Genomic DNA, 13,541 nt, shown 5'->3' with positions numbered 1-13,541 from the left:
ATGAATATTCATTATTTCCTTGATATAGAAATTTCTGTCCCTTTTTGACACGTGCAGAACTATGTTGGGAAGAAAATGGATTTTCTAAACAAGTTATTTGTTCACTGTGTGTTTTTTCTTTCGTGCCTACAGTACAAATTTAACACTTATGGAGTTCAGCCCTTTTACATGGGTTTGGAAAATGATGGAAATGCTCATGGAGTTCTTTTGCTGAACAGTAATGGAATGGGTCAGTTATCTCTAGTACCTCAACTATATTTGTGTTTTTGAGCTATAATGGTGTCACATTTCTAATAGATGGATTGTGAGTCATGTGAGTCCTCAGCCTGACTTTTCTTGCCCCTTCTTGTCATTGAATGAAGAGATGAAATGCCGCTTTTGGTTTAGAAAGTACCTTAGCTATTTACCTATAAATAAGAGCAATAAGACAACAGATCATTTCTGACAAATGGGGGAAACATATCAGGATTAAAAATAGTGCATTGTATATGAATTTAGTTACTGTACTCTCATGGGATTCTCAGGAAGTGGTGTTAATCAAGCTAAATGTCATTTGTGTCTGTTACATGTGATTTTACTCTGGTAGATGCTTCTATGACTAGGGGATGCAAGTTAGTATAGTTTCTGTGTACTCCGGGCAGAATTTTAAATTTTTAAAGCAATATCTGCTAAGACTTTTTGTCAGACTTCGGCAGTCTAGAAGAAGAGGGTGTGTATGGTGGAAGCTCCTTCTTTGGAGACTTTTAAACAGAGGCTAGATGGCCATCTGTCAGGGGTACTTTGTACTTTTCCTCTTCCAATTCTATGATTCTATGAGTGTTATGATAATTCTGCATTTTATTTCTTTCATTATACATTTCCAGAGGTGAAATTACAGCCTACCCCAGCTTTGACTTACCGTACCCTAGGAGGGATTTTGGACTTCTATGTAGTGCTGGGCCCAACTCCAGAACAAGTTGTTCAGCAATACACTGCAGTAAGACTGACATTATTTTAAAAAACCTGTTCTACTAATGCTCTCATTTTTCACTTTCTTCTTTTGTCATCATAATAATCTTTATTTTATTTTATTATTAATAGCTTATTGGACGCCCGGTCATGCCTCCCTATTGGGGTTTAGGATTCCAGTTGAGCCGTTATGGATATGAAAATGACGGAGAAATCTCTAATTTGTACAATGACATGAAGGCAGCTAAAATTCCTTATGTAAGTTCTGTGAAGATATGCATAATTATTATCTTGCCTTTGCTTTAATATCTAAACTGCCTGATTCCAAATCCTGAGGAAATAGTGGTAATAGTAAATTGTTGTCATCATCATCATCACCATCATCATCATCCTGCCTCTGTCTGTGGATCAAAATGAAGAAAAACAGATTAAAATACAATAGATGGGAAAAAAACAGTTTAAAAGACATTACATCAGTTAAAATGCAAAATATCTGTTAAAAGAACATAGCACTGGTTAAAAGAACATATATATTAAAAGCAGTTGCTTTATAATTTTAAACTAATAATTTAAAAATCATCTGAATCAATACCATAGTTAGCCTGACCTTTCTCTGATGGGATTAATTGGAAAGGTTTTTCACAAATCGTTTCCCCTAAGAATATTCTTGTGAGGTAAAGTATTCTGAAAACTATTGGTCAGGGATATTTATTTATTTCCTATCCTTTCTCCCAGAACCGGAGCCTAAGGGGACCATAACTAAGACATCCAAATGATGGGGATGTTTGAATGCAAACAAATTAAACACAATTGAATTTAAAGCATTCATAATCTTCTTTTTTTCAATAGGATGTACAGTATGCAGATATTGATTATATGGAGCGGCAGATGGATTTCACACTCAGTCCCAAATTTTCAAACCTTCCATCTTTGGTTGACAGGATTAAAGAGGATGGCATGAGATTTGTCATCATTTTGGTCAGTGTGCATGTTACTCTTTGTGCATGGTATATGTTTGATTTACAAAGAAATAGTATACTTCATTTATTGGTGTGGTAAGAGGAGAGATACTGCTGCTATGATGCCAGAACTGGCCTTGTAACCTATACTTACCCAATCTTCTATGGCCCCTTCTACACTGCCATATAAAATCCCAATTATCTGCTCTGAACTGGATTATATGGCAGTGTAGAATCATATAATCCAGTTCAAAGCAGATAATGTGGATTATCTGTTTTGATAATCTTGATTTTATGGCAGTGTAGAAGTTAGCCTAAAGTTCCAGTGGCAAGCTACCAGTGAGAAATACTTCCATTACGAATGGTGTTTCCTTCTCCTTGGTTTCCTCTCCTTAGAACATCCCCTTGTTAGCTTGGGGGCAAAAAGATTTTGGGGCCAAAAAGATATGCTTCAAACTTCTTCATCTGAGCTGTGTCCTTTAGTGTGAAGTTTCTATACTAATGATGACATGCTGTGTAACTGTTAAATTTCACTGGGGTGGCATTAGTAGGTAGAATAGAAAACAGTTGGCCATTTACATTAGTGAGTTAATGCATTTGCATATTTGATTATTTGTGGATTTGATTAATACATTTCTTTCTAGGAGGCTCTATCCTCCAGCATGACACTGTAATCAATGTCATAGAATCATAGAATCATAGAATAGTAGAGTCCAGTCCAACCCCCTGCTAAGAAGCAGGAAATCGCATTCAAAGCACCCCCGACAGATGGCCATCCTGCCTCTGCTTAAAAGCCTCCAAAGAAGGAGCCTCCACCACGGCCCCGGGGAGAGAGTTCCACTGTCGAACAGCTCTCACAGTGAGGAAGTTCTTCCTGATGTTCAGGTGGAATCCCCTTTCCTGTAGTTTGAAGCCATTGTTCCGTGTCCTAGTCTGCAGGGCAGCAGAAAACAAGCTTGCTCCCTCCTCCCTATGACTTCCCTTCACGTATTTGTACATGGCTATCATGTTTCCTCTCAGCCTTCTCTTCTGCAGGCTAAACATGCACAGCTCTTTAAGCCGCTCCTCATAGGGCTTGTTCTCCAGACCCTTAATCATTTTAGTCGCCCTCCTCTGGACGCTTTCCAGCTTGTCAACATCTCCCTTCAACTGTGGTGCCCAGAATTGGACACAGTATTCCAGGTGTGGTCTGACCAAGGCAGAATAGAGGGGGAGCATGACTTCCCTGGATCTAGACACTATACCCCTATTGATGCAGGCCAGAATCCCGTTGGCTTTCTTAGCAGCCACATCACATTGTTGGCTCATGTTTAACTTGTTGTCCACAAGGACTCCAAGATCTTTTTCACATGTATTGCTGTCAAGCCAGGCGTCCCCCATTCTGTATCTTTGATTTCCATTTTTTCTGCCGAAGTGAAGTATCTTGCATTTGTCCCTGTTGAACTTCATTTTGTTAGTTTTGGCCCATCTCTCTAGTCTGTCAAGATCGTTTTGAATGTCTGTTGAAAGTGGACCACAGAGTCTTACTGGAGGACCTAGAGTTTTCTCGATAAAATGTTTTTCTAGGCATTTATAGGTCTTCTAGCACAATAGAGTCCAGGAGGTCCTATAGATTCCTAGAAAGATGCTATCTCCTGTTAAAAAATATTTTAATTCACAACTTTTCACTTTTGTGGAGGTTCTCCACCCTATCCCCATGAAGGTTGATTGAGTAGGGTATATTTCTTTTTAGTTGCAGCAATAAAATTCTTCCACTGCAATTAATGGTTCTTCAGCCAGCAAATATTGCATTGCTAAGAAGTATTATGAGTTGTTCAGTTTTTGACATACATTTAAAATGTAAATCTGGTTCTTCATTTCAGGATCCAGCCATTTCAGGAAATGAAACTAATTATCCAGCATTCACGAGAGGTGTTCAGGAAGATGTCTTCATTAAATGGCCCAATGGCAGTGGTATCGTGTGGGGGAAGGTATGGTACCATTATTATCAGAGTTTGTACCACATCTGAAGAAGTAAGTTTATAGCCACAGAAATTCATTCTGAAATAAAAGCTAGTCAGTGTTAAAAGTGCTGCCACATTCCCACTCACATCCCTACACTTCTTTTTTATTCTGCAAGAGGCTGACATGCCTATTTCTTTGAAAACTAACAGAATCTGTTGCATATTAAAAATTCCTCAGAATACTAGCCATTTCACATTAAAATACACAGCCTTTAAAAAGTCCTTCACTTTATTTAAATAATTCCTGCAGATTTTGTGTCTTTGTAGGTTGGTGTCCCATAAAAGGAATAGTCTATTAGCAGAAAAAGTGGATGACAAAAGAATTGTAGAGTACTGGAGAAATGCTGCTTTAATATAGTGATACCATTTTGGTATGTGTCAAATGACACTGAAAAAATAATATGTGTTCAGTTATATGTTGAAACTGTAGAAAAGTTTCATAAAAAGCAAAATGTTTCACCCTTGGATTATTTCATATTGCAAATAGACTGTAGTTCTTTGTTTTCCTCATTAGTAAGAGGAAGAGTCAGTTTATACCATTTGTTCATTTCTGAGGGGATAACATCTATATCACCACATAATTTCATTCTGGTGGAATTCAGTGACATAGTCATGTTAGTTTGAAACAGTACAGAGAAAGATCTTGTAGCACCTTTAAGACTAACAGAGAGAAAGATGTGGTTAGCATGAGTTTTTGTAGACTGAAATCTACTTCATCAGATGCAACAAAGATCCCTTTGTATAATTTCATGTTGTTATTCTGCTATTTTCCCCTCAAAATATGTCCGTCTTAGGTATGGCCTTATTTGCCTGATGTCGTTGTGGATCCATCTCTAGGCTGGGATGAAAAAGTAGAAGTAAGTGTAGATCACTGAAATACTGTTTTCATTCAAAGACACTCAAGAAAATTTTGATGCAATGAAGTAAATTCTTGGGGTAGGAGATGCATTTAGCCCAGAAGCTGCACTTGACTCACATTTGCCAAATAATATGGAAACATAAGAGAAATTTGAAAGACACCAAAGCCAAAAGCCATGGTCTGAAAGAAAATTTCTTCGGCATCACATTTCAGGGATGGAAGGGATAGTTGAGTGTGTTTGTGTGTGTGTGTGCGTGCGTGCATGTGATGGATCTATTCTCCAAGCTTGTATCTAGTATACATCAATTGTTAGGGAAACAAACAGCTGATGATGGCATTGTCACTCTCATGTGCTTCATCTGGGCTTCACATACATTTTTGGTGGAATAAAAAATTACTTGACCAAATGGGCTTTTAGTTGACCCCATATTATTGTTTTGTTTATGTTCCATATGGCACAGATGAGTAGCACACAATAGTACATGGTCTACATGAATGTAATTATTTCCTGACTGTCATTTGCTAAGTTTTTTGTTTAAAATAGTTACCAAATTGAGTTGACATGTATTTGTAAAGTTTCTAAGTATGCACCCACGCTTGGAAAATCACTTCCATAAATCAAGGTTTGGTGTCTGTGTGCATCATGTTAAGAATGTGCCGTAATGCAGATGGACATTACCACTTGCTGACTTTGGTTTTGGTTGTAAATATGTAGTTCCATTTACTTATTTTCTCATATTCAATTTGCATTATCTATTATTTTAGAAATACTGTGCTTGGGCTGCATTCCCAGATTTTTTCCGTGAGTCTACAGCTGACTGGTGGAAAAGGGAAATCCAGGAATTCCACACTAACCCTACAAACCCAGAGAAAAGTATTAAATTTGATGGATTATGGATTGTAAGTTTTCACTTTTTTCAAGTTAATTGTCTCATTTATCATGGAGCTATGGCAGTTACAGTGGTGTCAAACTGCATTAATTCCACAGTGTAGATATACTCTTCTTCTTCCACAAGTATTCTGTATATGATCACTATCTATCTATCTATCTATCTATCTATCTATCTATCTATCTATCTGTCATCTATCTATCATCTCAATGATAAAGGTTTTCCCCCTAAAAGCATGTTCTTGGTTTGCATGGTATGTGTTTTAAGCAGTTCTGTGTATCTTTGATATATATGTTCATGGAAACACATCCATGAGGTGTTTCCAAGAATGATAGAGTTTAAACAGGCCAAGATAAGCCCATCAGACCTTGGGTGAAAACCAAATTCTTTATACATCTTTAGCTGGAACACAACTGTTTCTCCCCCTGTCTATCTAGAAACAAATACTCATTACTTATATCTTCTTAAACATCATAGATATATTACAGTACTGAAACTTGGATGTTACAAAAGCAAAGATCAATATTTAAATGGTTTATGGTTTTCCTGTCTCATCCAAGTGCATTTTGCCTATCATTTGAGGGCAACATGAAAATGATAGTGAGGGCATGAACAGGGCACCCTTGAGCCCTGTAGCCTTTAGTATCAGTCTTGAAGATGCAGGCAGCCCAAAGGCTGCAGAAACACTTTTCTATTTTATTCACTTTGAGGACAAAAAAATCATTTGGAATCATTGAAATGGAAAGGACCCCAAGGTCTCTTCCAGTCCAACCTCTACCATTATTTTCCTGTGAAAGTTTTAGTCAAAATTAAGAGTACTATATAGAATATACTCTGAGCATGAAATTATATGGAGTTAACAAAAAGATAAACAAATATTATAATGTATTATGTGTTTTCCCTCCAAATTACAAGGATATGAATGAACCATCCAATTTTGTCAATGGTGCAGTTCATGGCTGTGGGGACTCTGAGCTAAATTTTCCTCCATACATGCCAGGTACATTGTTTTATTAATGTTGTTTCCTTAAAAGATCTGTGTTGAGTTTGTTTTTTCACATATCCATAGTTCTGATTTGAGTCAAACATACTCAAATAATACTTGTCCAGTAATGGACACATTTGGAAGGTCATATTTCCTCCAGACTAGGATAAACTGTGTGGCTGCTACTCATTTTGATAACATTAAATGAAATAACGAAAAAGTCAGCAAGATACTACTGTGGCTGCTACAATAGACAAGCCACTTCTGAACCATAAATTCCAGAAATATTTACCAGTTGTTATCTGAAAATTTGGCAATGAATTTCAGGTGTTTCATTGTCTCTCCAGCTGTAATGCACATTTTGAATTAGACAAGTTGCATAGCTGGAAGCAGTGTCTAAACATAACTGATTTTATCATAACCTCCCAGTATTCTGATTTGTCAGAGACAGTTCTAATTAATCCTCTCTTAGCCCACTTTCTTTGCTGTTTTAAAAACATTCCAGTTTCTTTCACATACACCCTGACTTTCGTGAATTACTATAAAGTGAGTTCAATGTGTAAAAGGAGCTTGAACCCAATTTACTCATGGGGGGGGGGGGGGGAGAGAGAAAAAGAAGGGGTAGAAATTTTCTCTTTTCTGTAAACTCAGGCAAAAGCAAAAGGTAGCATCCTCAAAATTTTAATTATTCTTACATTCATGTTTATCATATCGATTACACTGCCATGTTCTTGGTTTTCATCTGAGAAACATCAAAGGGTTTAATTTTGATGAAAACAACTTTAGGGATACATGTAGCTTAATACCCTCACTTTTCAAAGGTTTTCTTGTGTACCTGGTCCACAGGGCAAGCTGAAGTACCAAATACAAAGAAATTATAGGTGATACAATATTATATAAAGATAATACAACTGATACATCATTTTCAAAACCAGAAAGATATTACTGCCAACAGATTTTTTTTTTGTCCAAGAAAAAATCATTGAACATTGACACATGGTCAACAAACACCAACAAAAAAAAGATCCATATTTGTCAATTTTAGAGCATTCTTACAATATTGGAGCAGAAACCTGATCATCCAAAGATATTTGGTTCCCTGGATGAAAAAAACAAAAAACAAAAAAAAAACCAATAATTCAAACCAGAATACAGAGTACTTTGATTTAATCAGTATTTAAGAAATGATGGATTTAAGAAGTTGCCTTTTTTTAAAAAAATTATTGGTTTTGTTGTTTATGTGTATCACTTTGAAGCCTCACATATGAAGAAAAGTAATGAATCTGTGCTATTCATAAATGATTATTTTAAGAAGTTACTTTTGGCACAAGAGCCAAGAAATTTCACCAGCACCTGTTAAATGTGACATTTCCCTTCCAGCCTTTTATTGACAGTTTTTGACTTATATCTTTATCAGGCATTGAGGGAAAGGATGCAGGATTGTGTAGCAAAACCCTGTGCATGCAGAGTCAACAGCTTCTGCCTGATGGAACTCAGCTTCGACACTATGACGTTCACAATATATATGGGTGGTCTCAAACTAAGCCTACATATGAGTAAGTAATTGCTTTCCTCTGTACTATCTGCTTCAGAAATTTCTGATATTTGCTGTAGTGTTTCCTTATGCAATTTTTCTCTATCCCTACTGTCTTCCAGTTTACTATGCATTACTGCGTTTTCAAGTGCGTCATGTCCAATGAGGTGTCTAATACTGGAAGATATGATGTGACTAGACAAAATAAAAATATGCAGAATAACTATATAAAAGATAGGCAACAGTAATTTTAAATATATCAAATAAATTAGTTAATTTCTCACATCTAGTGTTGTAGCAAGGGCATTAGTTTCTGTTACAACTGTTTCCATTGCAACTATCATGTCATTAGATCTTTTTCATCACCCTCAGACTTTAGTAACAGGAGAAATAATCTCCAGGAAGCCATTTTCTTTGTTGTAAACACACTAGAACTAATGACATAGTGCAATATTTAGAAATGGTTTATCATAAACTTCAATAAAGACAAATGAAAATTTTACTTTTAGGACACAAAAATTCGCAGTTATAAGATGGGGGATACATAACTCAGAAGTAAAAAAAAAGTACCTTGGAATTCTTGTTGATCATAAATTTAACATGAGCCAGTAGTGTGATGCTGCAGTAAAGAAGGTGGATGCTATTTTAGACCACGTTATTAGAAGCATGGGTTCCAAGTCAAGGGAAATAATAGTTCCACTATATTAGTGATTCTCAACCTGTGGATCCCCAGATGTTTTAGCCTTCAATTCCCAGAAATCCTAACAGCTGGTAAACTGGCTGGGATTTCTGGGAGTTGTAGGCCAAAACACCTAGGGACTCACATGTTGAGAACGACTGCACTATATTCTGCACTGCTCAGGCCTCATCTGGAGTGCTGCATTCACTACTGGACACCATAATTTAAAAAAAAGGATATAGACATGTTGGAGCAGATTTAAAGAGGAATCATAAGGATAAGAAGAGATCCAGAGAATGAGATATATGAGTATATTCAGCTGGGTGAAGAGAAGAATGAAATGGAATATGTTTGCACTCTTTAAATTTATGGCACCTCTTCTCTGCCTCAGAAGGTAGGATCAGGTCTAATAGTTGATAGTTTCTGATTGGGCATTAGAAGAAATATCTTGACAGTAAGGATTGGACTCAATATCTGATGAGGCCTATTCCAGTTTTATGGACACTTAAATTTTCAGCTTTATTAGCTTTTCAAGCACTAAGAGCTGCTGTCTTATTTTTAAGCAAGTATATTTGAACAAAGCATTATGAAACCTAATTGAGAGCAATTATTTGTACACCATTATAATGGTAATGTGCATAAAAAATAATGTTGGGTGAGCTTAATTGCTGACCTACATTGTGAAACCACATCCTTTTAATGTTGTTAAATATCAGTGTTGATTACATGCCTGCAAAAATTATCTTCCTGCTGAGTCTGTGAGAAGGATTCCTCTTACGAGATGCCTGCCAGGTCATACTCCAGACAATGCTGTGTGATGCAGATGGAGAAAATTCCACTTGGCCTGTAATGTAGACTGTTCTGTCATTCATTGATGCCATAAAACAGTATTCGCCATTTTGACAATCCATTAAGAATGTAGCATTTTTTTAAAAAAAAAAAATCCTTGTTCCAAGTGTAGTATGTGATGGACTACTTTAATTAAAAAGCTTGTACTGTTTGGGCAAAATTCTATGCGAGGATATGCAGATGGATTGTTTTAAATTGAACGTCCTGTATACTCATTCCTATATTAATAACCTGAACAATTCACTTCAAAAAATAAATGTTAAATAGGAGCAAGAGGATACTTATTATGTGCAGAAAATAGCCAAGACTTTTCTCTTGATGAATTTCTTCTGTACCAAGGCAGTTAAATTGCATGCTTATTCTTTATTGATTTACATCCAATTTATATAAAGTCTGATCTAATGATAATATATCTAGGTAGTTTTCTTTCCAATTGAATAAGCAAGCATTCGATTTTTTTAAAAAATCCTATGACTTTAAAGACCTTAAAGCCCTTGGTAAGTTTGATGTTACCATGAGGAGAGGGAGGGGAAAGGTCACGTTTGGTTTTTTAAACCTGGCAGCGTTCCAGTGTTAGCTGTCTGTCAAGATGCTAACACAAATGCTGACAAGACAGGAAAGATTTAAAAATTCTTCCACTGTCAGGCAGATCCACTATGATTTGAACACTGTCAGAAGGCAGTAATTCAGCACTCTGTATAATGATTATCTTGGATGCTGAAAAGGAAGGATAAAGCAGAAAAGAATGAAATATTCCTCTTCTCCTCAGATGGTGCCTCAGTCAATAGGTTTTGCTAAGTTCAAACTGACTTTGAAAGCATTCAGGAGCTCTGTTTGGAAAATACTAATCTATTAAAGGACTTTCTTCCGGGCACTTGGTATAATGTAGAACTAAGCTGAAACCAACTGACTTGAATTCATTTTACCTTTTGTTATTATCAAGAAATTCTTTCATTTTTCTCATCAAATCTCTCCTCAACATAACTGATTTGCCTACAAAATGCCAATAGACTTTTACATGTGCAGAAAGCTCCTCAAAAACCGATACTTACAGTGTCTACTAAGTCAAGGGCAGGGTTTGGAACAAAAATTATGGATTTTGATATGACTCATAGATAAACTGAGGTTATTTTGTGGAGGGTCATTCAGAAATATCAGACATGGCACCATGATGGAAAGAATAGAGGCTGTGGGTGCATATATTAGGTTCTTCTGGGATGAAATAAGATCTCACCTTTCACTGTTTTACTCAGAGAAGCAGATTGTTACTTTTTTTCAATAAGAGTTAAGATCCTAAGATGTTGGTGTAGACTGACTAAACTTTCTAGATTTATATATGAATATAAATGGTAGGTTTCAAGGGCAAAGTGAGATTTAGAGAATATTAGTATTTGTTTTCATTATTGTTATGATAAGATGTTTACTTTCCCAGCAAGAATGAGATTTTTTTTATTTTTTCTATTCTATTCAATATATTTCTTAACTTACAGTGTAGGAAAGCTCTAAATTTTGGGAGCTAGGGGGTATGCAATTGCTAAGCTTGTTTGGCCAGTCTTCATTGTGCTCTCCAACAGTCAAAATTGTTTGGAGATTCACCAGTCCATGTGACTACTCTAGATTTTGAGAGAAAGTAGTGATTTATGTATGTATTCATAATGCAAATAAACAAATTTATCTGTTTTTAATTATGCCCATTTATAGATTAATTTTCTTAAAGAATAATAATTGTCACCACCTAGGTTTAAAAAATATGGAAATGTAATGGAATATGTGGAAAGTTATATGGACTAGAAATTGACATATTTTTCCATTCCCATAATCTGTAATGTTATTCATCAGTCTATTTCAAAATTGGATTTTGTATATATTTTAAATATTTCAAAATATCTTTTCCCTTTGCAAGTGGCCAAATTAATATATTACTTTGGATAAAATAAAATCATGACATTTAGCCACACTGAAATCAATGGAACAAACTGGTAAACTGGTCTGCCATCAATTTCATTTGGAAAAAGGTTCAGTTAAGTTAGCATATATCGAGTCCTGTTTATGTTTAGAAACATACATTTTCTTTATAGAGTCAGTATGGTTTTGTATTGGTCTATGACTCAGGAAAACATAGTTTGAATCCCTGTTCAACCACGAATACCCATTAGGTGACCTTGGGCAAGTTATATTCTCTCAGCCTCAGAGTGAGGCCATGAGGTTAAAAAAAGTTGATCATCTCATTTTAGTATCACCATAAGTTGGAAATGACATGAAAGTATGTTAAAATACTCATTTCTTCTTGCAAAATAAAACTAGAGCTATACTTCCTTGTCTCAAATGCACTCTGTCTCACATGTATGGGGATATCACCATGGAGCATTCTCCAACTACATGTTCCATGGAAGCAATCTCATTACACTGGACCATTTGTTTTACCAGTCCAACTTTTCCACTCTGTTCTTGAGCATTGCTCGTTAATTTAATCTAATCTATTTCTTACTAGAACCTGGAAATGGGAGATCAGACAGGAAATCATACTAGTTAATAGTCAGATGTACAATCTTCAGCTTCAGTTTTTCCCCTAACCCCAAATGCCAATTGATGTTTGTATAATTATACTTGGACACAATTAGCTTCCATGTGTTGATATGCTACACTGAGGCACAGAAGCCTTGAAACAAGGAATCTCAATAGAGAAATTTTAATTGAAATGTCAATTAATTCTATGTCTTTATGCATCTACATTTTTCCTAACTGAGGTTTCTTTCCATGTTTAGTGCCCTTCACAGTGTCACTGGACAACGTGGCATCGTCATTACTCGTTCAACATATCCTTCGAGTGGCAAGTGGGCAGGACATTGGCTTGGTGATAACTTCTCCCTGTGGGATCAGCTTTACAAATCTATAATAGGTATGTGACATTAAATTGGACATGATTTGCATGTTTTATTTTTAATAAGTTTATAAACTTATAGACACCCTGTTATTTGTGCTTCAAGTAACATGTTTTTTTTACATTTAATTAAGATTTTAATGTTGTTCATGGGATTTAGTAAACCATTTTGAAATCCTTAAATAAAAAAAGCTTTCCTAGAAATGCCATCATAATATAATTAATGACTATAAACAGATACTGGCCAAACTTTTACATTTGAGAATAACCTTATTCCTAACAGATCTGCATCCTTCCCCTTTCTATGACAGATGCTGTCATTTATTTGGAGGGGATGGTTGGATGAGAAAGTAACTGCTGTACTTAGCTTGGGGAGGAGAATAAGGATGTGTTTGTGGATGGAGACCATCCTCCTTTTCTATCCTCTGGCAGACTAGAGCAACCATATATATATGGCCTGAGGGTTTCCTTGTGCCCCAATCTAATCAAGTAGTCCATGTGGGCTTTGATAATGAAGAATTAGTAAAAAAAACAAACAAACAAACAAACAAACAAAAACAGAACAGTTATGGATGAATAATTCTAGGTTATGGCTTGGTAACCACAATAGTGAGTACCAACCATAGTCGAACTTACTTCTAATAAATTATCCCTATTAGGTACATAAAGTAACATTTGAAAGTAACAATATGAGTGGAAATGAAATTATTGTTTTTGTCTAAGGAGTGGTGTATGATTGATTGATACAGTGTATCAATTATGCTCATTCTTTCAGAAATTAATATTATTAGTATTCTTAAATATAATTGATATTAGAATTTACATTTAGTTTTTTAAGGAATTTTCAAACATTTTTGTGGAAAGTGAGACTTAAAAATTAGGGTGTTTCCTGTTCTGGGACCATGCATTATTTCTGAACAGTTTTCCTCAGCCCTGTACTCTGAAATCTTTGAT

The 13,541-nt window shown here is 35.6% G+C and overlaps 1 protein-coding gene across 1 annotated transcript in view; it reads left to right on the top strand.

Annotated features, from left to right (window-relative positions):
* si (sucrase-isomaltase) overlaps positions 1-13,541 on the top strand; it is a 166,008-nt gene that overhangs the window by 85,410 nt on the left and 67,057 nt on the right. The window contains exons 29-38 of the mRNA XM_062976725.1: positions 133-229; positions 864-976; positions 1,081-1,206; positions 1,798-1,926; positions 3,770-3,877; positions 4,705-4,767; positions 5,535-5,669; positions 6,575-6,659; positions 8,062-8,200; positions 12,472-12,605. Of these exons, the coding sequence (XP_062832795.1) occupies positions 133-229; positions 864-976; positions 1,081-1,206; positions 1,798-1,926; positions 3,770-3,877; positions 4,705-4,767; positions 5,535-5,669; positions 6,575-6,659; positions 8,062-8,200; positions 12,472-12,605 (1,129 nt within the window). The remainder of the gene's footprint in view (positions 1-132; positions 230-863; positions 977-1,080; positions 1,207-1,797; positions 1,927-3,769; positions 3,878-4,704; positions 4,768-5,534; positions 5,670-6,574; positions 6,660-8,061; positions 8,201-12,471; positions 12,606-13,541) is intronic.

The sequence above is a fragment of the Anolis carolinensis genome, chromosome 3 (genome assembly GCF_035594765.1).
Source record: "Anolis carolinensis isolate JA03-04 chromosome 3, rAnoCar3.1.pri, whole genome shotgun sequence".
Taxonomy (NCBI): Eukaryota; Metazoa; Chordata; class Lepidosauria; order Squamata; family Dactyloidae; genus Anolis; species Anolis carolinensis.
Note: the sequence above shows the minus strand (reverse complement) of the source record. Positions and strands in the feature narration are given on the sequence as shown.